This window comes from Acomys minous (genome assembly GCF_964271855.1).
Source record: "Acomys minous genome assembly, chromosome: 13".
Lineage (NCBI taxonomy): Eukaryota > Metazoa > Chordata > Mammalia > Rodentia > Muridae > Acomys > Acomys minous.
In genome coordinates, this window is record NC_140495.1 from 22442252 (window position 1) to 22466342 (window position 24091).

The following is a 24091-nucleotide window of genomic DNA, read 5'->3' on the forward strand; positions in this document are numbered from 1 at the left end:
CATTTGCACTGTCAAGACTTCTCCCATCCTGCAAAACCTGGGTAAAACGCCCAGAAAGACTCAGAGATACCTCAAGATTCTTTTGACCTGAGGTCCCTGCTGGACACCTTTTCAAACATCAAGGAATCTAGTTTTAGTTCTTACAAGCAGGTAAAAATGAATGAAGACTATCTCCTCATCCTTTCATGTCACCCGGGACCGTGTCACCCAGGCTGGTGGTTGATTTCTTCTAACTGGCTGCCTCCGCGTCCTCCCCCACCCTCCAGCCCTCCAAGGGCGTTGGCAGCTTCCATAGGCCAGGGATGCTCCAGCCTCTTGGGAAGGGCCAGCCCCTGGTTCCAAGCAAGCATCCTGGTGGGCTCCTGCGGTCTTCCATTCCTCTAGCGGCTGCTGGGGGGGGGGGGGGGGTTGGGGCAGCGGTGAGCGCAGGCGCAGTGCCCGCGTCTGGCGCCCCTCTCCTGGCTAGTCGCCCCGGCAGCCCAGGCTGCAGTGGTCCCCGCCGAGCGCGCGGCGGCCTCAGCTGGCTAAGGAGGCCGGACTAGGAGCCACGCTCCGGCTGAGTCCGCTCCGGGCGCACCCGCCTTGCGGCGACTCACAGGTAACCGGCCCGGCGGCGGGTGGGCAGCTGGCGGGCGGTGATGGACTCTGCCTACTTGCGGGTCCCACCAGGAAGAGGGAGCGCACGGAGCCCTGCGACGGCGGCACTGATCGGTAGCGCTCCTCGCTTGGGGTAAGGTAGGCTGTCGTCAAGCGCCCCGCCTACTTGACAGACCTCCATGGGGCGCGCTTCTCTGCAGGGCTCCCGAAAGGCCATCGGTGGGTGCCCACTTCTCCTGAGGCTGTACTAGAGCACGGAAACAGAGGGTTGATAAAGTCAGGGTCAGCCCTGGGACGCATCCCGGGTCCTGACGCCGTTGCTTGCGTGGGCCCTCCCCGAGTCTGCCTTGACCATGATGAAGGTCAAGGTGTTGTCCTTTCTCTGGTCCCGGAGCCCATACAAGCTCGCAGAGTGCTTGTGGCGTCATAGGAGTGATTGCAAATGCAACTTTCAAAAATTGCTTGGTGCTTTTAGGAGTCTGACAAAGATTTTGGACTTGCCATCACTTTTCCTGCCCTGTGTCCACGAATCTCGAACTCCAGTTTAGATGGGCTAAGCTTTTCCTGGTTGTAAAAAAATCTTGCCTCGAGAGAGAATAGGGGAGGAAGGGCCCGGCCATGGTCGAATGTGGAGCTGGAGGCGCTCGGGCAAGTCAGTTCCACCTCATCCATCCACGCCGAAGAAAATGCGGATTTTCTTGACGGAATCGGTTCTGGATTTAGAATTTGATGCAGCGTGTGTCCATTTGGCTCATTAGAGGGAGGAAAGGGGTCGCAAGAACTGGCAGGAAGGATACTCATACTGAGATAGCTGCGGGCGCTGCGCAGATCCACGTCACTGCCCAGGCTGTCACCCGGCTCCGCTCGGAGCTAGAGCAATTTCCCTTTCCAAGCGGGGAAGGTGAGGGAGCGGACCTGAAGGGGCCATGTTTGCTGGCTGCTCCTCGCGGAAAGGGCTTTGAGCACAGTTGACGGTGGTGTCCGTGGTGCTGAAGCTCCTCTTGCCCTAGTCGACGACTTCCTGGGTCCATGCCAGCCATGTTTTCCTGTTTTGCACCTTTGCCCCCAAAATAGCCCATCACCAAGGCAGGTGGACAGGACAGAGCCGTCCAGACATTGAAAATCTTCGCAGATGGCTTGAGCGTGGTCTCCTGAGAGTATCGCTGCAGGGAAACGTGGTTCACCTTGGAGGAAGTGATAAAGCAAGTGTACAGCTTGTTGGATTACCTAAGTGAAAGTACACACCGCGAGCGAGCACACTAGCGGCCCTCGTGTGCGTGGGTAGGATACGTGGATGCACACATGCCCACAAACATAATGCTCTTTTCAAAGCTGTCATGTACCACAAGCCGCACATTTCCCAGAACCTTTTGTGAGCCATCTTTCTTCTTTGACACCTCTTGAGTTTCTGGACTCTACAGCACCATTAACTTTCATAATCATCTGTTCCAAAGGCACCGTGCCTACTCCAAGCACCGTGCTTGGTGCTTGGCCGAGCAGCTAAATATTCACACATTTTAAGTCCTAGAGAATGCTGTACTAGGGGGACTGGGAGCATAACTCAGTGATAAAGTACCCAGTCAGCATGCAAGGACCTTATGTGGGCTCCTCAGTGCCAGAAAAATAAATAAATAAAAAGAAAGAGAAAGAAAGCAAGCTTATTTAAAGGAATTCAGATAACAGAGAAGTGCAAACATTCTCTTTTACAAGAACACCTGCACTTTAGACGGACCATTCTTCTGTCTGCTGTATTTCTCTTGTACTTCTGAACATTTATGCTTTGCTACTATAGACCAGGGGTTCTCAACCTGTGGGACCCATATCAGACATTTACATTGTGATTCTTATTGATTGATTGATTGATTGATTGGTTCTTTGAGACAGGGTTTTTCTGTCCTGGACTTGCATTGTAGACCAGGCTGGCCTTGAACTCACAGCGATCCACCTGACTCTGCCTCCCTAGTGCTGGGATTAAAGGCGTGCGCCACCACAACCTGGCTACATTGCGATTTTTAGCAGTAACAAAATTACTGTTATGAAATAGCAACAAAATCATTTTATGGTTGGGGATCACCAGACCTGAGGAAGTGTGGGAAACATTGGGAAGGTTGAGAACCACTGTTCAAGACATTTCTGCAAATAGTTTTCCTTTCTTTCCAGTTTGGGGACAGGGTCTTGCTGTTTCCCACATTGGCCTTGTATGCAAAATTGTCCTGCCTTAGCCTCCAAAGTGTCGGGATTACATGGGATTGTGGTTATGTGCTACCAAGACCAGCAAATCCTATATATATTTTTCTTTTAGACAAATTTTTATGCAGCCTCAATTGGTATGCAGACAAAGATGACCTTTAACTCCCAATCCTCCAATCCTCAGCTCCCAAAAGGTGAGATTACACGCAGGTACTACCTACCATGCCTAACCTAATACCATCCTTAAAATAAATTATTGTAAGAATGGAGCTAGAGAGATGTCTTGGCAGATAAGAGTGCTTGCCTTTTTTTTTTTGCAGAGAGCCTGTGTTTGATTCTCAACACCCATACTGCAGCTCACAATGCTCTGTAGCTCCAGTTCCAAGTGACCTCTTCTGTCCTCAGAGGGCACCAGACACGGACATGGTGCACATACATCCATACAGGCAAACACATAAAAAAATAGATCTAAGGAAAAAGTTATAGTAAAAATATGACATGAATTCTATCTTCTCAAAGATTTAAATGCATTAAATTGATGATAAAGCATTAGTGCTGACTAGAGGGCAATGTACAGCCATTCCTGGGTTTATTCCCTTGACTGAAACTTTGTGCATTTAGACTAGTACCTCCATATTCCCCCTGCCCTCCAGCCCCTTGGCAACCACCATTCTCTTCTTTTCTATGGCTTTGCCCACGTAAGTGGAGTCACACAGTATTTGTGATTGACTTATTTTACTTAGCATGATATCTCAAGTTCCATTGATATTTTTCCATATGATAGAATTTCTTTCTTCTTTAAGGCCAAATGTTATTTCTTTGTATTTATATATGCTCCATTTTAAAATCTATGTATTGATAGACACTTAAATTTGTTTAATTACAATCTTTGTGGGGGGGCTGTGCTGGAACTGAGTGCCGTAGACAAGGGTGGCCTTGAGCTCAGGGATCTGCCTGCCTCTGACTCATCAGTGATAGGATTAAAGGCATGCACCACCACGCCCGGCTCACAATCTTATAATAAAATTCTAGAAGTAAAATTTATAGTTCAAAAAACAATAAAACATATTTTACATGCTCAAAAAAATTTATGGTTCAAAGGATGAATTTTTTTCATACATTAATTTGTTCAAATATTTATTTATTTGGTTTTTCAAGACAGAGTTTCTCTATGTTATCGTCCTGGACTTGCTTTGTAGACCAGGCTGGCCTCTAACTCACATCAATCCACCTGCCTCTGCCTTGCGAGTGCTGGGATTAAAGGTGTGCGCTACCATGCCCGGCTTTATTTGCTCTTTTAAGCCTCTCCAAAAGCACCACACTTAAGGAACATTTACTGGGCAAACATTATTTACAATTGTGCCTTAAAAGGAACATATGGTGCTATAAACAGTAAATTTGAGTGTCAGTAGCCCCATCTTTCACAAAAATCAGGTTTTATCAGTCTCCTAAAGGTATTTTCTAACTGGACAGACAGAAAAGAACACTTGTTCATTTATTCACTAGCAATATTTATTTCTCATTTTGTGACTTGCTCACTCAAATATTTATTTTTCTATTGACATCCTTACTCATTTTTTTTAACTCATACAAGCTCTTTGTATACTATTGTTATCCTGTTTGTTGTGACTTTTGAAACAAAGTTTCACTATGTATCTCTGAAAGGCCTAGATAGAACTCCCCATGCAGACCATGTTGGCCTTGAACTCAAGTGATTGTCACATGAGTACAAAGGCCTACACCACCAGTTTTTATTCTTTTTAATTTTTAAAATTTTGTTAACTTTGTTTATAGTATTATGCTGTATAGAAAATTTCAATATATATTTTCAAATTTCTGTTTGAATGGTGTGTAAATGTGTGTGTATGTGTGTGTGTGTGTGTGTGTGTATGAGAGAGAGAGAAAGAGAGATTCTTTAGATGTTGCTATGATATAATATCCTAAGAAATCAACTTGAGGGGGAAAGGATTTATTTTAGCTTATAGTTCAAGGTACAGTGCACCATGGCAGCTAACTGACTTAGCTGACACCATCACGTGCATAATCGGGAACAGAAAGAAGTAACAAGCTATTTAGTCTGAGTCCTTCAGTGTGGTATATTTAATTTTTAGGAATCTAATTAGAGTGCTTTTACTTTAACTTTAGTTTGTAGTATTTTTAAAAATTGCTAGAATGCAAATTTTAAAGAAGGAAGTTATCCTTTAGAATATTTTTCTGGAGCCACAAGGAAATGTGTCCAAGTACCCTAATTAGCCAAAATGGGACTTTATGTCAGTATGTTTCTAAAAAGAGAACAACCCATGCATAGGAATTTATACACGTAAGTTTGGTCAGGTGCCTTTTCCAACCATCCATTATGAATCAATGAAATATACTCTCCAAAACAAAAGAATGATTATTTGGGTATTAATGAACTTTTCTGTATCATTTTCTTTCTAGGGCTTAAAATAATTTTGGAATAGACAAATGAGAATAATTACTTTTAAAAATACTTATTTCTCTTTGTAGACCAGACTGGCCTCGAATTCACAGCAATCCGCCTGTCTCTGCCTCCAGAGTGCTGGGATTAAAGGCGTGCACCACCACCACACACACACACACAAACAAAAACAAAAACAAAATACAGCTCTATGTTAGCTATTAGAACTAGGAGTTAGTGACTTCACTCATATAAAAACAGTATTTGGGGTCTAGAACAAGAGCTCAGCGATTAATATCATTTATTGTTCTCCCAGAGGCACCCATGTCAGGTGCCTCACAATCACCTCTAGTTCCCAGCTCCGGGCATCTGCGGCTGTCTTTTGACATCTATGCACACTTGCACACATGTGGGATACAGATACACACACACACACACACACACACACACACACACACACACACACGCTAAAGCAAATCCTTTCTTAAAGGTAGTGTTTGGACAGTCTTAGTTTCTTCAGGCTGCTATAACAAAATGGATGGTTTTATCAACAATAGAAATTTGCTTCTCCTCATTTTGGAGGCGGAGAAGTCCAAGATTAAGACACTAGAAAATTAGGTATCTGGTGAGCGTCTGCTTCCTGTTCATAGACAGCAGTCTTTTTGTTTTCCCCCATGGTGGATCCCCATGTGTCACAGTGGTAAGAGCTCCGCCCTCATGGACCTAGTCACCTTCTGAAGTCGCTACCTCTGCACATTCTTGCATATGAACTTGTAGGAGGAAGACACAGACTAGCAGGGAAATTGGTACCTTAACAAATCATAATTTTAAAAACTCTTTTTTTGTAGTGCCAAGGATGAGACCCAGGGTAAGACACATACTACGCAAGCGCTTTACCACTGAGCTGCACCCTCAGCTCACAAATCATTCTGTAAAGTGCCTGTATATGCTTTTCAATCTCCTCGAAGAAACAGGCCTAATAAAGCCAAGAGAATATATGTAGATATAAATACATCTGGCAATCAAGCACAATTTAAATGGAAGCTTCTAAGGTTCATTTTCAAACTATTTAATTCACAAAGACAGCTAAGTTCCTTGGTGCTTTTCAACCTGGACAGACAGCGTTGCTCTCCACACCTGAGACCTCTCTGGCAACATCCCTGTGCCTGGCAATCACACATGTCTGTGTCTGTGGTCATCACAATGAGAATCAGACCATTTTGCTTCCTGATGAACTGAAAGGAAATATATCACTCCATCGGCTGGGATCTGGTCGGGGAAGAGGTCAGAGCGTAGCCACGTTCTAACTGGGTTTCCTTCACTGCATGAGACTCCGCAGGTTCTAAGAGCCTTGCTTGGGTGTCTTGCTGGGACATCTGGTGCCACAGGTGATGTTGTTACACACTGACACATTGCTGTTCCAGCAGTGAGCCTCTGCTGTTTCCTCCCTCTTACTGAATGGCCTTCCTTTATATTTTGATCATAAAATCAGGCAAATTTTCCTTTCTTATCACTACACATATTTTCTCCTGCCTTTAATCTCTTAGCAATAGTGGGAAAATATGGGGAAAAGGATGATAGTCGCTTGACTGCCTTGCCTTTGGGTTTTCACTTGTTTCCCTTCTGGTTTGTACCCAGGAAATGTTCTTCACTTGGCAGGGACCAGTTGAGCTCCTGGAACATTTTTTCTGACTCTTGATCAAAATTTTACCTTGCCCTGTGTTAATGTGCATACATAATTTAAAATATTGACATTTATATAAAATTGCAGTGCTGAACTGTCTACTCTATGTTCACTGCTGTTTATAACCAATGTAGTGCCTAATATTTTATATACTTTTATGTAGTACCCAATATTTTGATATTTTCATGTAGTGCACAATACTTTATGTGCACTGAACACAATTTCTATAATGATCATTCTCATGCCTAACATTTTACTGGGGTGTGTTTAATCACTCCTGACTATGTAATCATTCATTTTGGGGGCAACTTCTTTTTACTTAAGACACCACAGTATCAGGCAGAAGCTTTACTGGACTCTTTAGTTAATAACCTGGAAAAAAAAACCCTTGGTGACCCATTTATCTCATTTTGTATTTGTTTCACCCTTGATTTCTATCTATTGCTGGCTGAGCCACTGCTCTGAGCAGGAGTGACGGTCTGGAGGGAGAGTGAGCACGGCTGTGGAGAACGATGGAGGGTGACGGGCAGATTCCCCTATTGTTTCTGATGTCCGCTTACATCAGAGTCAGGAGATATGAGAGAGCTGGACTGGAGAACCGTGGACACAAAGCTCTGCACCAGCTGATTGAGGAGTAAAGGTCAATACTTACGTAGTGACTCTCTCCAAAGCAGGCCAGCGAGGCGAGCGAGTGCCTGCCTAAGAGCTCTTGTTCTGTCAGCATTTGTTGAGTCTGGTTCTGAGGGAGGACCTTCAGGATATGAGAGAAAAAAAAAAAAAGGACAGTCATATCCTTGTTCTTGGAGTGGTAACAGCTTATCAGGGGCTATAGCAAGGCACGCACACAACCCACAATGTTAGAGCGCGTCAAGGACTGCTCTAATAGCCCAGAAGAAAGTGTCCTGGAGCCCAAAGGACAGATTGTTAAGAGAAGAGCTTCTACAAGTGAGTTTCCAGTCCCCGATTGTCTCAAGTTTTAAACTTGATGGGAATCTGGCTCCTGTTATCCTTGATTTATTTATTTGCTCTTTCTCCTTTGATGTAGCCAATTTCCTGACCTTATGAGCCACTTCTTTGACCCCAATCTTCCTAAGACTCAGTCCTGCTGGCTCTGCCAGCCTCTTCTTCACAGCATTACATAAATAAGAGAGCTGTGGGCCAGGAAATAAAAAGCTCAAAGGTTACTAATTACTTGTTAGAGCCCTTTAGTGGATCTTTAAGAAGATGTTCAAGTAAAAAGAGGCTCGTGGGTAAAGAGATGCAGAGCTAAGGTGGCAGAAACGAAGACAGCGAGTCAGGCCCCAGGGATGTGATCTCCATAAGAAACATGTGCGTCAAGGGTAGGGCAGTCAGATGAAGGCCATGGTGGCCTTCATGGTTACATGGTTACATTTCAAGGATCATTCAGCTATCTACCATCCCCATTGCCACAAATACTCTTCTCTGCTTGTTTTGTTCATAAAACATTTTTATTACATTTACTTAGTATGTGCACGCGTGCGTGCATGTGCGTGTGCATGTGTGTGTGTGTGGGGGGTCATCACATGACTTGTGAGAGCCAGGTCTCTCTGTGTTCAGCTTGTTAGCCTTGGTAGCAAGTACCTTTACCCACTGAACCGTCTTCCTACCCCCTTCTACGCTGTGCTAAGAACACATTGCAATAAGGCATAAAAATATCCCTCACTCTATTTTTGAAGAAGGAAACATTGCTTCTGAGCCGCTTCTGAAATTGCAATCATAGGAGATGGAGGACAGTGTCTCCTGCCTTAGTGCTGACTCCACTTCCTGGTCCAGAACATCGGAAATCTGTGCATGGTATGAAGAGCAGCAGGCGGTTCATCTGTTCAGGTCAGATTTCCCCACATTAGCATGAAGATTTATGGGGTGGTAACTTATGTAAGAAAAGCCAGTGGTGATGATGTCACACTCTTTGCTGCCATGTGGAATCTACATTATATTTTTAGTTTGTCATGAAAAATGCCACAATGCACACACAAGCACATCCACTGGATTCACTCAAAAGCAATAACAAAGGCATCTCCCCCACTGTGTCATCATTTACCTCTGTTTTGGTTTGAGCACCAGACATCATCCATTCATGTTTTCTCTGTGAAATGGTCTATTTACCCACAGCTCTCCTCCCACAGATGGCACAGATACACAAAAGCTATGCTTGGCTTCTTGGGTGACTTGTTAGACTAAAGCACAGAGTAATGATTTATTTTGTCTTCTTTAAAAAGTGGGTTAATTCCCCCCCCCCCAGATTTTAAATAGATACATATAAAAAAAACCCTGTAAGTACATATGAATGTATTCACATGCATGAATTATTCTATATAAATAGAACTTGACCATGAATATTCTTTAGGCTTTGTTTTTGTTTTTGTTTTTAAGTGGGGAACAAAATCACACGTATCTCAGTCTTCAAACGTCCTGTGTAGCCAAGGATGACACTGAACTCCCTAGGCTCCTGCTGTTGCCTTTAGAATGCTGGCATTACAAGCTTGTGCTACCACATCTGGCTCATGTGGTGCTCAGCATCAGACCCAGGACTTCATCCATGCTGGGAAAACACTCTTCCAGCTGAACTGCAACCCCAGCCCATGGATACTCTTTTATAAATTTCTCTTAACTCAGTGATATGACATATATGTACATTCTTCTATCATTTTATGTACATATTATTATCCCTTTGCATGGTGGTGTATTACACAGGCGTTTTCCTTTGGCCCCTCCCCAGTGGACAACTAGGTTATTTCTAACTTTTCATCATATAAAGAGAACCATGGTGACTACCCTAACATGCCTTACTGAGGAGCTCATTAGGTTCTGTTACTGGAAATGGCATGGCTGGCGGAACTCACACATACAAAAATCAGTTAGTTAGTTAGTTAGTTGCTAACTAAGTTTTGAGATGGATTACACAATGCTTGTTGTTAATGTATAGAGTCCTTGGCAAAAAGAGCGACTTGATAAAGTCTTTTCCCCTTTGAAGTATGAATGAGTCCTACATACATAAATAGAGTGTGGTGATTTTAATATGTCTATGTATACTATGTTGCCTACCACGTATTGTAAAATTTAATGCAAAATGTGACTTATAATTTGGTCTGATACAAGAGGGCATCTAATGACCATTTCTTTTTTTTTTTTAGTTATTTATTTATTTACTTTACATCCCAGTTATAGCCCCCTCCCTCCACCCTTCCTAGTCCCACCTTCCTTCCTCCTTCTCCCTTCCCTCACACCCCCTCCTACCAACCCACTCCAGCGCATCAAATAGCACCCTCTTCCACGGTGGCCTGGCAGCTCCGCCAGGGGAACGTGATCAAAAGAGCAGGCAACAGAGACCATATCAGAGACCCCCCCACTCCTCTTATTAGGGGACCCCATGAAGACAATGTGTGGGGGGCCTAGGTCCACTCCATGTGTGCTTCTTGGTTGGTGCTTCCGTCTCCACAAGCCCTCCTGGGCCAAGGTTAGTTGGCTCTGTTGGTCTTCTGTGGAGCTCCTCCTTCCTTAGGGCCCTTCTATCTCCCCGCTTGCCCCCTCAACCCCCAACCCCGACCCCTGAGCCCCTGGAACCCACTCTTCCAGAAGGCTTCCCATGCCCCCTCTAAGGTTTGGCTGTGAGTCTGAGCATCTGTTTCGATCCACTGCGGGTGGAGCCTCTTAATGGTCTTGTCTCTGGAATTTTACTGAAATACAGTATATGGAAAGAGGTGACTGAATGGTAACTTTATTAATTGTAACACCAGCCTGTTATGTGAGGAATCAGCTATGATTAAAACAAATCAAATGAGTGAAACTTTGGGACCCATTCACGGTGGTATTTGCAGACATTGGCCTGCAGTGGAGTTTGAGGGTTTGGGCTTGGTGCTCACACAGATGCACGGCAGGAAGGCAGGGCGGGTGGGAGCAGGTGGTGCATCTAGTGTTTCAGGGCTCTGAGAATAAACTATTGCTCCTGGGGTGCGGCTTTTTTTTTGTTCAGAGTCTCGCATATCTGAGATGGTTGGAGGGCGTCTTTGAACTCAGCTGGGATCCTTGATACTCTTTCATGAGACTTAGGTACATGACAAGCAGCCAAGAAGCATGACAACAGCCCAAGATTTTGTTTTACACTTAATTAGCATGTAATCAATACAATAAATCAATGATCTAACCATGTAGACACATATAAAATGTTATAAAATAGAACACCATCATTTTAGCTGGGCATAGTGATGCACATCTTTAATCCTACCACTTAGGAAGCCGAGGTGCGCAGATCTCTGTGAGTTTGAGGGCAGCCTGGTCTACATAGTAAGTTCTAGGACAGCCAGGGTTACGCAGTAAGACCCCCCTCCCACTGCCCACTCCCTCTCCCAACTGTCTTCTTTCCCACTTTCTAGCTATGCCCTCCCTTTTATACTTAATAGAGTCAGCAGCAAGCTGAATTTAAAGGTGAGGATCTCACTGCAAATTGCTTTTGCTTGAACTATTTTTTCTTTCAGGCAGGAGGAAAATAAGTGTCAGATGATAAGTACGTGTCATCTGAGAATGGCATATTTTATGTAAATTGATAAAACTACTTGTCAGAGATTAGTAGTTGGAAGGGGAGTGGCTGACTGTAAGTTGTGAGACTTGGGTGCGGCAGGCGTAGCTCAGGTCCAGCATTGGCTTGATATGCATGAGGCCCCGGGACTGACCTCTAAAATCAAAGGAAAAAAAAAAAAAGACTGATAACGAGAGTGGTGAAAATCTTGCATTCTAGCATGTTCTTAGCTGCCAGCCAACACACTCATTAGTGTGCCAGCATAGATTTTAAAGTGTCACAACATAATCGCTCTGTTCCAAGACAGGCGTCATCACCTCCACACAAGCCAAATCTGCCCACTTGTTTGAAAACTATCACATAGAGCCCTAAAAAAAAAAAAACTTTTGTGAAAAATTTTTTTTAAAGTCCCATTAAAAAAAACCGGATACTGCTCATGCTTTTCACCTCAGCCTCCTGGAGGCAGAGGCAGGTGGGTCTCTGTGAGTTTTAGGCCAGCCTGGTCTACAGAGTGAGTTCCAGGACAACCACGGCTATCCAGTGAGAACCTGTCTCAAAAAGACAAAACAAAACAAAACCCCAAAGCCCTGGTGTGCACGGCTTCCTATACTCACTCCTTTAAGTCATGAAGCATCTCTGAGCGGTGGGGAGCCAGGGAACCAGCATGCCCAGCTGCTTTCAGAAGGATGGCAACCTGCACGGCCAGCCTGGCTCTAAGCAGACGCGGCTTCAACTCCCCGCCGCCTCCCTTTTCCAGTGCACTCTGCTCTTTCCCCCAAGTCTTCTCCCTTTGAACGCAGCCCTTGCCTCGCAGTTTCTGCACAGCTTGCAGACTGCTCCCAGTGTTCTCCTGACTTAGGGCTCTAGAACTGTCAGTTGAGTCTCCAGCTCAGATCTGGACCAGCTTCGCTAGCCAATGGTCATCACACTGTCCCCACCCAAGGCCTCCAGGCCTCTCTTCTCACCTCCTCTCGTTTGCGAGTCCCATAAGGTTAACTTTTAGTCCTCCTACAGGCCAGGTGGAACCAGCTTGAGAAACCCCGAGGTCCGTCTTCTACTGTCCACAGTTCAGCCCAGCTCTTCTTAGCCGCTTTCGGCCACGTACATCTCACTCCTAACGTGGTTCATTCATTATGTCTTCTAGTGTCATCTTACCTAATTCAGTGCATTCCCTGGTAGCCCCAGCTGCCGTCAGCCTAACCCCTTCAAAGCAGCCTTGTCCCCTCTGGGAAAGTTTCTGCTTTTCTGCCCCAGATGAGGAGTTCCTCACTCAGGCAGCCCTTCACTGAAGCAGACTTTAGCTAATATGCTGAGGTGCTGTCATTTAGCCTGGTGTAAGCTGAATTTTTCCTAGCCTAGATCAGGTAGGCTGTCACTCAGGTTTGGCATTGCTATGTGCCAGCTAAGCACTGCAGTGAGTCGTGGTCACAGACGGTGGTGATGGGTACAGCAGTGAAGACAGAATTGGACTCTCACAGTCCCCAAAGGGAGGAAATGGGAGGAATAGAGCAGCCAGCTACACACACTCCCTCGCCATGCCCCTGGAGCTGCAGACAGCCTGAGAAGGAGGGGAAAGCTCAGACTGGCTGTAGGGTAGCAGTTTAACAATAGCAGCAAATGAGGAGTTATGGAATGTAGAATTTCATTAAGATAATGAGTGGTCATCAGGAGAGGAGAACTGACAGAGTTAAACTGGGGGTGCAGTGACTAGCAACATACACTCCAGAGCTGAGCCAAGCGGGAAGCGACATGATCACATCATACAAACTGGATCAGAAGTGCCGCAATTGTTTAGATAAAGGAATGCCTGGCGAACCCAGAGAAGGCTTGTTCCTAAAGACGGATTCAGGGTTAGTATTTATAAGATTGAAGCAGAGGAGAAACTAGTAGGGTAAGGGCTTGGGAAATTATTTTTATACACATGGTTCAAAGTCAGGGGAGACACCACACAGGTTGCTGGAGCAAAGCGTAGACGCCAAGGGGCTAAGTACAGCCAGGGCCACGACAAGCAGGGTACCAAGTGCCCCGCAGAGGAGCTGAATTTAACTTTTCTTTTTTTGTTTTTGAGACGGCATCTCATGTGGCCCAGGCTAGCCTCACATCCACTCACTATGTAGTGTAGCTGAGGATGGCCTTGACCTCCTGGTCTTCCTGTCTTTTCCTCCTAAGTGTTGGGATTCCAGGGGTGCACTGGGCTAGTTGAAGTTTGATAGTGCCAGAAGGAGGTCTGTAGAGAACTGTTTTTTGGATGGAGGAAACTTGGAGGAATCTTTTAAGGACAGATTAATGTGACAACAGAATAACACAGGTGGGATTTAGGGGAGGGCTGGAACTCAAGAGGGGCAGACAGGACGCCAGGGTAACGTTCCAGTCTGGAACCCACGCTAGCTCCATCTAGAACAATGACAGTAACATGGAATTCGAGAAAAAGAAAAGAGAAAAATCTGAGAAACATTTCAAAGACAAAAACAGTAAGAGTGATGGCCAATCTGGAATGTGGTGTCAGAAAAGAGAATTCGGAATACCCAGGAACCTGGAGACGGCCAACAGAACGAGGGGGCTGGGAAAAAAATTCTTCTTGGAAATTGAGGCTGTGACCGAGTTTGAGGATACTGAAGCTAAAGCCATGATTTTAAAGCGGAGCCTGATGGAAGTGAGAAATAAAAGACTGAGATTTCCTGATGGTATGGTGGAGGGACAGCAGGGAGGAGGTGGGCTAGGAAGCTGGAGGGTCTGGAGGCCTGGCTAGGATTTTCCCTGACTTCTTCCAGCTGAAGAGGAGTCCACAGAACAGCTGGATACCCAGAAGGCGTCAAAAGCACAGAACTGGATTTGGTTCTGGGGTCATGGCTGAAGGCCCTAGAATTGATGAGTTTTGGGCAAAGATTTTTAGGAATCATGAGGATAAAAAAGTTTCCTCTTTTCCTCTTTGTCCCTTCCCCTGTATGGCGGAGAATTCCTATGGGCTCCGTCTATCTGGTGAGGTATATTGCCAGATCAGCTTTTAGGGTGTAAGAAAACAAAGAGAGGAAGGCACACTGAGTGAGAAAGAAAAACACTATAAAAGATACCCATGTTTCATAGGATAATTATAGGTGAAAATGCCAAGCTTACTGCTGACATTTATTGAGTGTTTACTATATATAATACTGTGTCAAATTCTTTATATTCAGCATTTCTTTAATCTTTACTTTGAAGGAAGCTAAATAAGTTTTCTAATCAACACTCTATCACAATACCAAGTGCTGGGATTATAGGTATGTGCCACTACACCTGGATTAGACTCTGTTATTATGTAGAATTGATTATGTAAAATACTTTTGGGGACTAATGAGTTGGCTCAGTGGTTAAAAACACTTCCTCCTCTTTCAGAGGACCCAGGTTTGGCTCCTATTACCTATGTAGGGCAGCTCACAGAAAATTTCCAGCTTCAGGAAATTTGATACCCTTCTCTGGCCTGTGAGGATACCTGTGCATAAATACGAGTGCATGCGAGACATGCACGCGCGCGCGCGCGCACACACACACACACTACTTAAGAATACATTAGATTTACGTCTTTACAATTTAGAACATAGACAAGTGGACATAATAAAAAGTCAAGGTGTGACTGAAGTTGCTTTTTTTATTTTTTGTGTTTTTCTTTCAAGATAGGTAGAAATGAAAAGATAGGGAACTATCAGTAAGTTATGAAAATTGAGACATAAAGCTGAAAGAGACAAGCTCGGTATAGAATATACCCAGCTCTAACCCCAGCAGTGGGGGTTGGAGGCAGGAGGACCAGTGTCGGCTGGCTACATGACACCCTATTTCAAAAAACCAACTAACCAACCACACAACAAAAGGGCTAAGTGAGACGAAGAGCAACCAGAATGAGACATTGGGACAGGTCCACAATAGGAGTGATAAGAGGGTGGAAAATTCAATTGGGCTTCATATACGCCAGATCATCTTTTCCTATATATTTCTAGACTCCTGTTATAATCTCTACCTTTCATCACTGAATTAGTATATATTTGTAAAATGCTAATGCAGTTTTCAATGGAGTGAACATGTATGTTTTTCTTTTTTTCCTTTACATAGAATTTGTTATCTGAAGGAATGGATACTTCGTCATCTAAAAACTATCCAGTTAAAAAACGAGTGAAAATACATCCCCACACAGTCATGGTGAAGTACACCTCGCATTATCCCCAACCTGGGGACGATGGGTATGAAGAAATCAATGAAGACTACGGCAGGTTTATGGAAGAAAACCCAAAGAAGAGCCTGCTGAGTGAAATAAAAAGAAAAGGAAGAACCTTGTTTGGAACTATGGACACTCAGCCTCCACTAAGAGAAGACCCACAAGCCAGTGGCATGGGACCGTTCCAGAGCTTTACAGAGGAAAACATTTTTCAGTCCCGAAAACTGTGGATCGTGCTGCTTGGGGCTGTACTGGCTCATGGATGTGTGGCTCTTATCACGAGGCTAGCTTCTGATCGTTCCAAAGTTCCGTCTTTAGAGCTCATCTTTATCCGTTCCGTCTTTCAGGTCTTATCTGTGTTGGTTGTGCGTTACTACCAGGAGCCTCCCTTTGGGCCCAGCGGATACAGACTGCGACTCTTCTTTTATGGTGTATGCAACGTTATCTCCATCACCTGTGCTTATACCTCCTTCACAATAGTTCCTCCCAGCAATGGGACCACGATGTGGAGAGCCACCACCACAGTGTTCAGTGCCATCTTAGCCTTTTTGCTTGTAGATGAGAAAATGGCGTACGTGGACATGGCTACCGTGCTTTGCAGCATCTTGGGTGTTTGTCTTGTCATGATTCCCAACATTGTTGATGAAGACAAGTCCTTGTTAAACGCCTGGAAAGAAGCCTTTGGGTACACCATGACTGTGATGGCGGGGCTGACCACTGCTCTGTCTATGATCGTGTACAGATCCATCAAGGAGAAGATCAGCATGTGGACCGCACTGTTCACCTTTGGTTGGACCGGAACAATCTGGGGAGTATCCACTATGTTTGTCCTTCAAAAGCCCGTCATCCCTTTAGACGGAGAGACGTGGGGCTATCTCATCACTATATGCGTCTGCTCCACGGCTGCATTTTTAGGCGTTTACTATGCCTTAGACAAGTTTCACCCAGCTTTAGTCAGCACCGTGCAGCACCTGGAGATCGTGGTGGCTATGGTCCTGCAGCTTCTAGTGCTGCACATATTTCCTAGCGTTTATGACGTTTTCGGAGGGGTAATCATTATGATCAGTGTATTTGTCCTTGCTGGCTATAAACTTTACTGGAGGGTTGTAAGGAGGGAAGACTATCAGGAAATACTGGACTCTCCCATTAAATGAATACCTGGTTATTACTATATTGTTAATGTCTAGTTATGAACATGGACACTGCCATTTTAATATTTACCTATAGATGTCTTTTGTGTTATATTATTAATAGAGTGCTATATAATATAAATATATTATGCAGATGCAGAAAAATATTCCAGACTAATATAGTAAAGCATAAATATTAAATAGATTAAATATGTTGTGAGTTTGGTGTCTTTAAAATTATTAATAAAAGGTAATTGTAGAAGAGTGTCATTCTCCATCACTAAAGAGACAAGACTAGGAGTTGCAGATTGAATCTCCATGGTCATAAACTTCTAAAACTTAAAAATGTTTCTGTTTTGCTTATGAGACAGAGTCTCTCTATGTAGTCCTTGGCTGTCCTGGGACTTGATATGTAGACCAGACTGGTCTTGAACTCACAGAGATCTGTCTGCCTCTGTCACCTGAGGTTGGCATTAAAGGCATGTGCCAATATGCCTGGTGAAAAATGTTTTTTTTTTTTCAAAACAGGGTCTCTCTGTGTAGCCTTGGCTGTCCTGGACTTGCTTTGTAGACCACGCTGGCCTTGAAACTCACAGCGATCTGCCTGCCTCTGCCTCCCAAGTGCTGGGGTTAAAGGGGTGTGCCACCATGCCCAGCTGAAAAATGTTTATTCTTAATGTTCTACAAATGTACAACAAACAGCCTTCAATATTTAAAAGTATTTGTTCATGAAAACTACACAATTAGATAAAATGTTGAACACTTTAGCTAAAGTGCATTTTTCTAGTAAAAAAATCTAAGAGGTTTAGACAGGGCTTGAGCTGAGCTGAGTAAGGAGAGGGGAGTCTAAACATTAGAATGGAAAATGTGTTTCCCCTAGTAGGACACATTATGCAATGTATAGGAAACAATGTAGGGTATAACGATTTCTCACAGTTATATACAGTCCATGATCCATACCATCTTTTGCCTGATGATGTGGCATCTAATGCTTGGACAGAGTCTCCTTGTCCTAATTTACGCAAACCTTTTCATAGCTGTTCCTGTTTATGATTCTATGATAAGTATAGTAAAGCAGACAAGCTATACTAAAAAAAAAAAAAAAGACACTGCCATGCCTAGTGCACTGATGAACTGGAAGCAGCTGTGGCTCCTTGCTCAGCACCTGCACAAGATGAAGCCTGCAGCAAATCCAGCTGCGATGGGAGAGGAACCCTCCGAGACCCACGCCTTACTGAGTTAGTTGTTGTTGGCTGACGCCTGTTCAGGGAGGGAGAATAGTTTTCTGTTTTGTTTTTTTTTGGGGGGGATGTTCCTACTGGTGTATATCTCTGCGTTCCAGGTCCCCAATCCCCAAATATGGGCAGCACTAATTGGGCTTAGTGGGTTATAAAAACAAACAGACATCTTAGCCGGGTGTTGTGGCACACGCCTTTAATCTCAGCACTCGGGAGGCAGCGGCTGGTGGATTGCTGTGAGTTCGAGGCCAGCCTGGTCTACAAAGTGAGTCCAGGACAGCCAAGGCTACACAGAGAAACCCTATCTTGAAAAAACAAAACAAAACAAAAAACAAACAAAAAATCATTTCTAGGACTGCCATGGTTACAAAGGGAAACCAAAACAACAACAAAAAACTTAAAAAAAAAAAAAAGAAAGAAAGAAAGAAAAAGAAAAAGGAAAAGGAAACCAAACCAAACCAAACCAAACCAAACAAAGTCATTAAGCTGGGAGGGGGACATGTTGAGGGGCATATGGAGAGTCAGAGGAGGGAACTGGGGATGGGTACCATCATATTTCATTGTACACATGTGTGAAATTCTCAAGAATAAAGAAAAATTATAATAAAAAATTGTAACACACTAGCAGTAATCATGATATAGTAGGAAATTGACATGGTATCCTGGGAATCTCTTCAAAAGGGCCTCTAGGCCTGTAAAGGCCTACGACACAGCATTAGTTTGCATCTAATTCGGGCCATCATCGGTTCTGCACGTGCTGACGTGACACTGATTACTAAGGTACTGCCTCTCAGCTCCCAGCTCACCCTTCTACACTTTCCTATGTGACTCCACGGCGCAGACCTGACGCGGTTCACTCTTCTGATGCTAGTTCGTATCTCTCCCAGGGTTCTGCCTACAGAGGACATCACAGAGGGGCGCACCTGATGACAAAGGACTACAACTCTAGCTGCTTGGGAGGCTGAGGCAGGGCAATCACAAAGGTCAGGGTTAGTGTTGGCAACTTAGCCAGACCTGTTTTCAAACGGGGGTTTACTGGGGCTATAGCTCGGTGGCATACTATGCAGCAAGCTGCTCTTGGTTCAAACTCCTGCATTGCAAACAAACAAACAAACAAACAAACAGATAACTAAGCAAATAAGTAACCGAGAAAGCAAAAACAGTCAGTAGAGAGAGACTGAAAGCGAGAGAGAGACCTCTCTCTTTCTAACTGCCTTTAGCATCTGGTGCCCTTTGACCTGGGGCTGTGGTGAGACCAGCAGGATTTCACTCTGTCCTTAGGTTACTTTCGGCACTGGTCCTTCCTCTAACGCCGCCCCCACCACCATTTCTACCCTTAGGTTACTTTCGGCATTGGTCCTTCCTCTAACACCGCCCCCACCACCATTTCTACCCTTAGGTTACTTTTGGCACTGGTCCTTCCTCTAACGCGGCCCCCACCACCATTCCTTCTGAGCAGCAGAAGAGCCAGCTGGAGCGCGCCCTCCTAGAGGTCTGAGCTCTATCATACCTCAGCTGGGTCACGCCTCTGTGCTTCTGAATTCTGTAGTCTAAACCTGACTCTCCCTCCTCACTGTCCCTTAGGGGTGATAGCTAATCCATGAAGCAATCTCTCCTGCGTCACTGCAGTGTAACCTCTGCTCTCTCCCGCCCCTAGCCCATGGCCTATTTTGGGGGGAAAGGTCTATTTGAGACAGAGTCTCACTATATATCCATGGCTGTCTTTGAGCCTGGGGTGATCCTTCCTGTATCTGCCCCCCTAATGATGGGATGACAGGCATGAGCCACCAAACGTGGCTTCAGTTGTCAGTCCATTAACATATAATACTAAAGCTCCTCCCTTGTGATCTCTTTGCGACTTCTGTTTTCCTGAGTAAAATGTCACCAAATCATCTCCAAACAAATCCGAAGCCATTAATAAGGTACCTAGCTTTGAGAAAATGCCAACATTTATATTTTCAGGAATTACTAGACATTAGCTATTGATAGACATGCAAACTGAGCCAGCATGGAGGTATAAGTCTGTAATCTTAACTTCTTAGGAAGCCGAGGCAGGACGCCGCTGCATCTGAGGCCAGCTTGGGCAATTTAGCAAGATCCAATGTACAAGTTAAAAAACTAAAATGGCTGGGTGCCTGTGGTGGAATGCGAAGGCCGCGCCCGTGAGCCTTGGGTGCAACCTGCCGTGGATGAGCACGGACCCAGACAGACAGACAGACAGACAGACAGACAGACAGACACACACACACACACACACACACACACACACACACACACAGCAAAGGAAAGCACAGGAGGAGGGTTGGGAGGCTTAGGGCTGGAGAGCGACTGGGAGAGATTGGAGACGGTACTAAGCGGTGCCGCGTACGGGGGATGAAAATAGGGCAGGACGTTTTTGGGGAAAAAAAAATTAACCAGAATGTTTTCAGATTTGATTCAAAATAGAAAATAAGTACCAATAACTGAGAAATCTGGGGAGCTGGATGACCACTTGGCAGACTAAATAGGAAAAGACACGGAGAAACGGTGCTACTTATGAGTGCGCCTTTGCTGAGTGTGGAGTTATAGCCTCTTAAAAAGAACCTGAGCAAAAAGACAAATGCACAGAAAAAATGATGCCAAGAGCCACACGGCCAGTGAGCTGGCTCCGTGCATAAGGGGCTCTTGCCATCAATCCTAACAACCAGATCACGGGAACCCACGCGGTGAAGTGAGAGAGCCAACTCCTTTGACCTCCACACCCCTCCAACAAATAAATATGAATAAATAAGATATTTCAAGAACTACAGCTTGGAGTTGGAGAGATGATCCCACTGTTAAGAGCACTTTGTTGCTCCTTCAGAGGACCCGGGCTGGGCTCCCAGCACCCACTTGACAACTTACCCTCTGATATTTCCGTTCTGGGGATCTGATGCCCTCTTCTGGTCCTTGAGGAAACTGCACGCACCTAGTGCATTCTACAAACAACACAAGAAAACATAACACACATGAAAGTTTTTGTTTTTGTTTTTAAGAATTGCAATTTGCTCCTCAGCAGAAGCAACTAGGGCCGGGAAGCATCAGAGTAATCTTTAAAGTAATGAAAAACAACAACAAACAAACAAGTCCCTAGTGACTTCTCATTGCTTTCCTAACATATTGCTTCAATTCTAACCACGATCTACTTCATGAACACTCTACAGTTGCCTAACGCCTTTACATTATGTAACACCCTCCCAAACCCTTCTTTTGGCCCAAATAGTCTTATTACACATTTCCCCTCTCACTGTGCCTTAACGCCTCTCTGCGAGTGCTGTGTTTAGCAGATTAATAACTCAGGTGGCTTTGAATCTCAATATCTGACACTGGCATGGACTCTTAGGAGCCCCATCATACAAAGTGGACCCTTTCCTGTAACAGTGTAACCACACCAAACGCAGAAATTAAATTTAGTCGGTAGGGCCCACTAATTTCTACACTTCCATATCAAGCCTGTGATAACTTCTTGCTAAGAGATAGGTAGGGCTTTCTTCCTCCTTGAGAGGAACTCTAAACTAGATCATTCTAACTGTAAGCTGTCAACAGTTTCCTGGGAAAGGCCTTAAAATATAGAGGGCTCATATTTCCTTTCTTTAATGTCCCGATCTCCTCCTTTGGAGCTAATGGGGGGATGAGGTACCTATATGGTTTTTGTTTGCTTTTGAGACAGGGTCTCTCGATATAGCCCTGGCTGTCCTGGAATTTGCTACATAGACCAGGCTGGCCTTGAAGTTGCAGAACTTGAACCTACCTCTCTGCCTCTTGCATTTTGAGATTAAAAAGTGTGGTGGTCTATTTATTTTTTTGTTGTGTTTTTGTATTTTTGGGGTTTTAAAAAAAGATTTATTTGGAGCCGGGCATGGTGGCGCACACCTTTAATCCCAGCACTCAGGAGGCAGAGGCAGGTGGATCCCTGTGAGTTCGAGGCCAGCCTGGTCTACAAAGTGAGTCCAGGACAGCCAAGGCTAACACAGAGAGACCCTGTCTCGAAAAAAAAACAAAACAAAAAACAAAATAAGATTTATTTATTTATTATTATGCATACAGTACTCTGCCTGCATGGACACCTACATGCCAGTAGAGGGCAACAGATCACATTATTGATGGTTGTCAGCTACCATGTGGTTGCTTGCTGGTAATTGAACTCAGGACCTTGGAAATGCAATCAATTCTCTTAACCTCTGAGCCATCTCTCCAGCCCATATTATATTTTGTTTGTTTGTTTGTTTTGAGAGAGGGTTTCTCTGTGTAGCCCAGGATGTTCTAGAACTCCCTTTGTAGACCAGGCTGGCCTATGATCCACCTGCCTCTGACTCCTAAGTGTTGGGATTGAAGGCATGAGCCACTACCACCTTGCGGTCTGTATGTTTTTTTGTTTGTTTGTTTGTTTTTGTTGTTGCTGTTTTCAAGACAGAGTTCTTTTCTTTCTTTCTGAAACAAAAATTAAGCTAGATTTTAAAGAGGAATTTTAGATTTCCAATAAAATCAAATGGAAAGAGTATATATACTCCTTGCCTTTAGTGTACATCACCCCTTCTACAGTCAACATCCTGTGTCAAAGTGGTAACATGTGTTACAATCATTAATGTACATAAACACATTCAAGACAGGGTTTCTCTGTGTAGCCTTGGCTGTCCTGGACTCGCTTTGTAGACCAGGCTGGCCTCAAACTCACAGAGATCTGCCTGCCTCTGCCTCCCCCAGAACTGGGACCATAGGCTTCTGTAAGTTTTTAACATGTAATTTACATTACTTACTTTTGATAGTAACAACACACTGTAGGTAGAGTGTCCTTTGCTCAATTTTATGGTCTACTTTTCTCAACTAAGGCTAGGAAGGGGTCAGAGGTAATTTGTATTTTACTTGGGGTAGGCCAACCTGTGTATCCATCAACAAGGAAATCAAGTTAAACGCAGGAAAGCGACTTTTTAGGACTCACAGGGAGGGCCTGTATTAAGTTTAGTAATTAAGAGCACTGGTTGCTCTTCCAGGGGACCTGGGGTTGATTCCCAGCACACAAAGTGTTTCAAAACCATCTTTAACTCCAACTCCAGAGGATCCTATACCCTCTGTTGGTCTCCAGGAGCACTAGGTAAGCATACGATACACAAACATACATGTATGCCAAACACTGGAACACACACACACACACACACACACACACACACACACACACACAAATTCAAATTAAAAAGTGAAAGGAAGACGTACTAATGCCTCGGTAATTGAGGATGACATTGTGCTAAGCACGGGACGGGGGTGGCTGAAAGCTGACACAGTTCCTCATTTAATAAACTTTGCAATCTAGGTATATGGGTGCAGCTACGCTGGAGGCAAAAACTCATGTTTCATCAACGTTACCTAACCTAGAGTTGTTTCTTTTTTTTTTTTTAGGTGCCACACCTACACTAAGCAACAAAGGTGGTTAGGAAATAACGAGGTGGTTTATGCGTAGCTGCAAGGCTAGTTCGGAAGAGAATCGATTTACTAATGCCCAGGCAAGGGGTAGGGCTGTGACACAGTCATCACGCTTTGCCCGAGGGCAAAGGTAACTGTCCTTTTCATAGGGCTGGAAGGCGAGAGAGAGCGAAGGCTGCTCACGCGCCACGGCACTCGGAAGTTCCTCAGACAGCTTATTTTGGTTGTGGTTTTAATGCACCAACATCCTATATTTTTCTCCGAGGCTTGTTTTTCTTTGTTACTCCCCTGTCCCTAAGAATGTGCAGCTGGTCGGCCCTTTCAGATGCAGGAACCAGCGTAGTTTGGGTTGATCTCGGGGCCACGGCTCGTCGTTAATGAGCGATGATAATGACAGGTTTTTTGCAGCGCAGGGAGAGGAGGAAAGTAGGCAGCCACCGAGGAAGCCGCCGGGGAGGAGAAAACAGCCCTCAGGCCCTGCGCTCCTCACCTTCTCCCGACTGAGCGGCCGCGCAGTCTCAGCTCACCGAACCCTCAGCACCGCGCTAGATTGACAGCCCGGCTCGCCCAATCCCCGAGCGGCGCACTCCGCTGGGGCGCGTCAGGGGCGGGCTCCGGAGGCGATGGGAGCCTATGAGATTGGCCGTGGAGCGGGTTTCCTGCCCGGCCCGGCC

The 24091-nt window shown here is 44.8% G+C and overlaps 1 protein-coding gene and 1 long non-coding RNA gene across 8 annotated transcripts; one reads left to right on the forward strand and one right to left on the reverse strand.

The window, feature by feature from the left end:
* Nucleotides 1-207: 207 nt before the first annotated feature.
* Nucleotides 208-17005, forward strand: SLC35G2 (solute carrier family 35 member G2). Of its 6 annotated transcripts, none has more exons than XM_084752363.1 (2): nt 208-598; nt 15511-17005. In XM_084752363.1, exon 2 carries the CDS (start codon nt 15529-15531, stop codon nt 16765-16767), a length of 1239 nt encoding a protein of 412 aa, XP_084608489.1. In that variant the 5' UTR covers nt 208-598; nt 15511-15528; the 3' UTR covers nt 16768-17005. The 6 variants fall into 6 exon arrangements, with proteins under 6 accessions (XP_084608489.1, XP_084608490.1, XP_084608492.1 ...); XM_084752364.1 differs by lacking the exon at nt 208-598 and adding an exon at nt 620-735; XM_084752366.1 differs by lacking the exon at nt 208-598 and adding an exon at nt 620-730.
* LOC311580685 lies at nt 6070-24019 on the reverse strand. Of its 2 annotated transcripts, XR_014773555.1 has the most exons (4): nt 23908-24019; nt 20865-20938; nt 7451-7641; nt 6070-6441 (listed from the first exon to the last, which is right to left on the reverse strand). It is a non-coding gene; the product is annotated as an uncharacterized lncRNA (long non-coding RNA). The 2 variants fall into 2 exon arrangements; XR_014773556.1 differs by having other exon boundaries at nt 6070-7641; nt 23908-24015.
* Nucleotides 24020-24091: the final 72 nt, after the last annotated feature.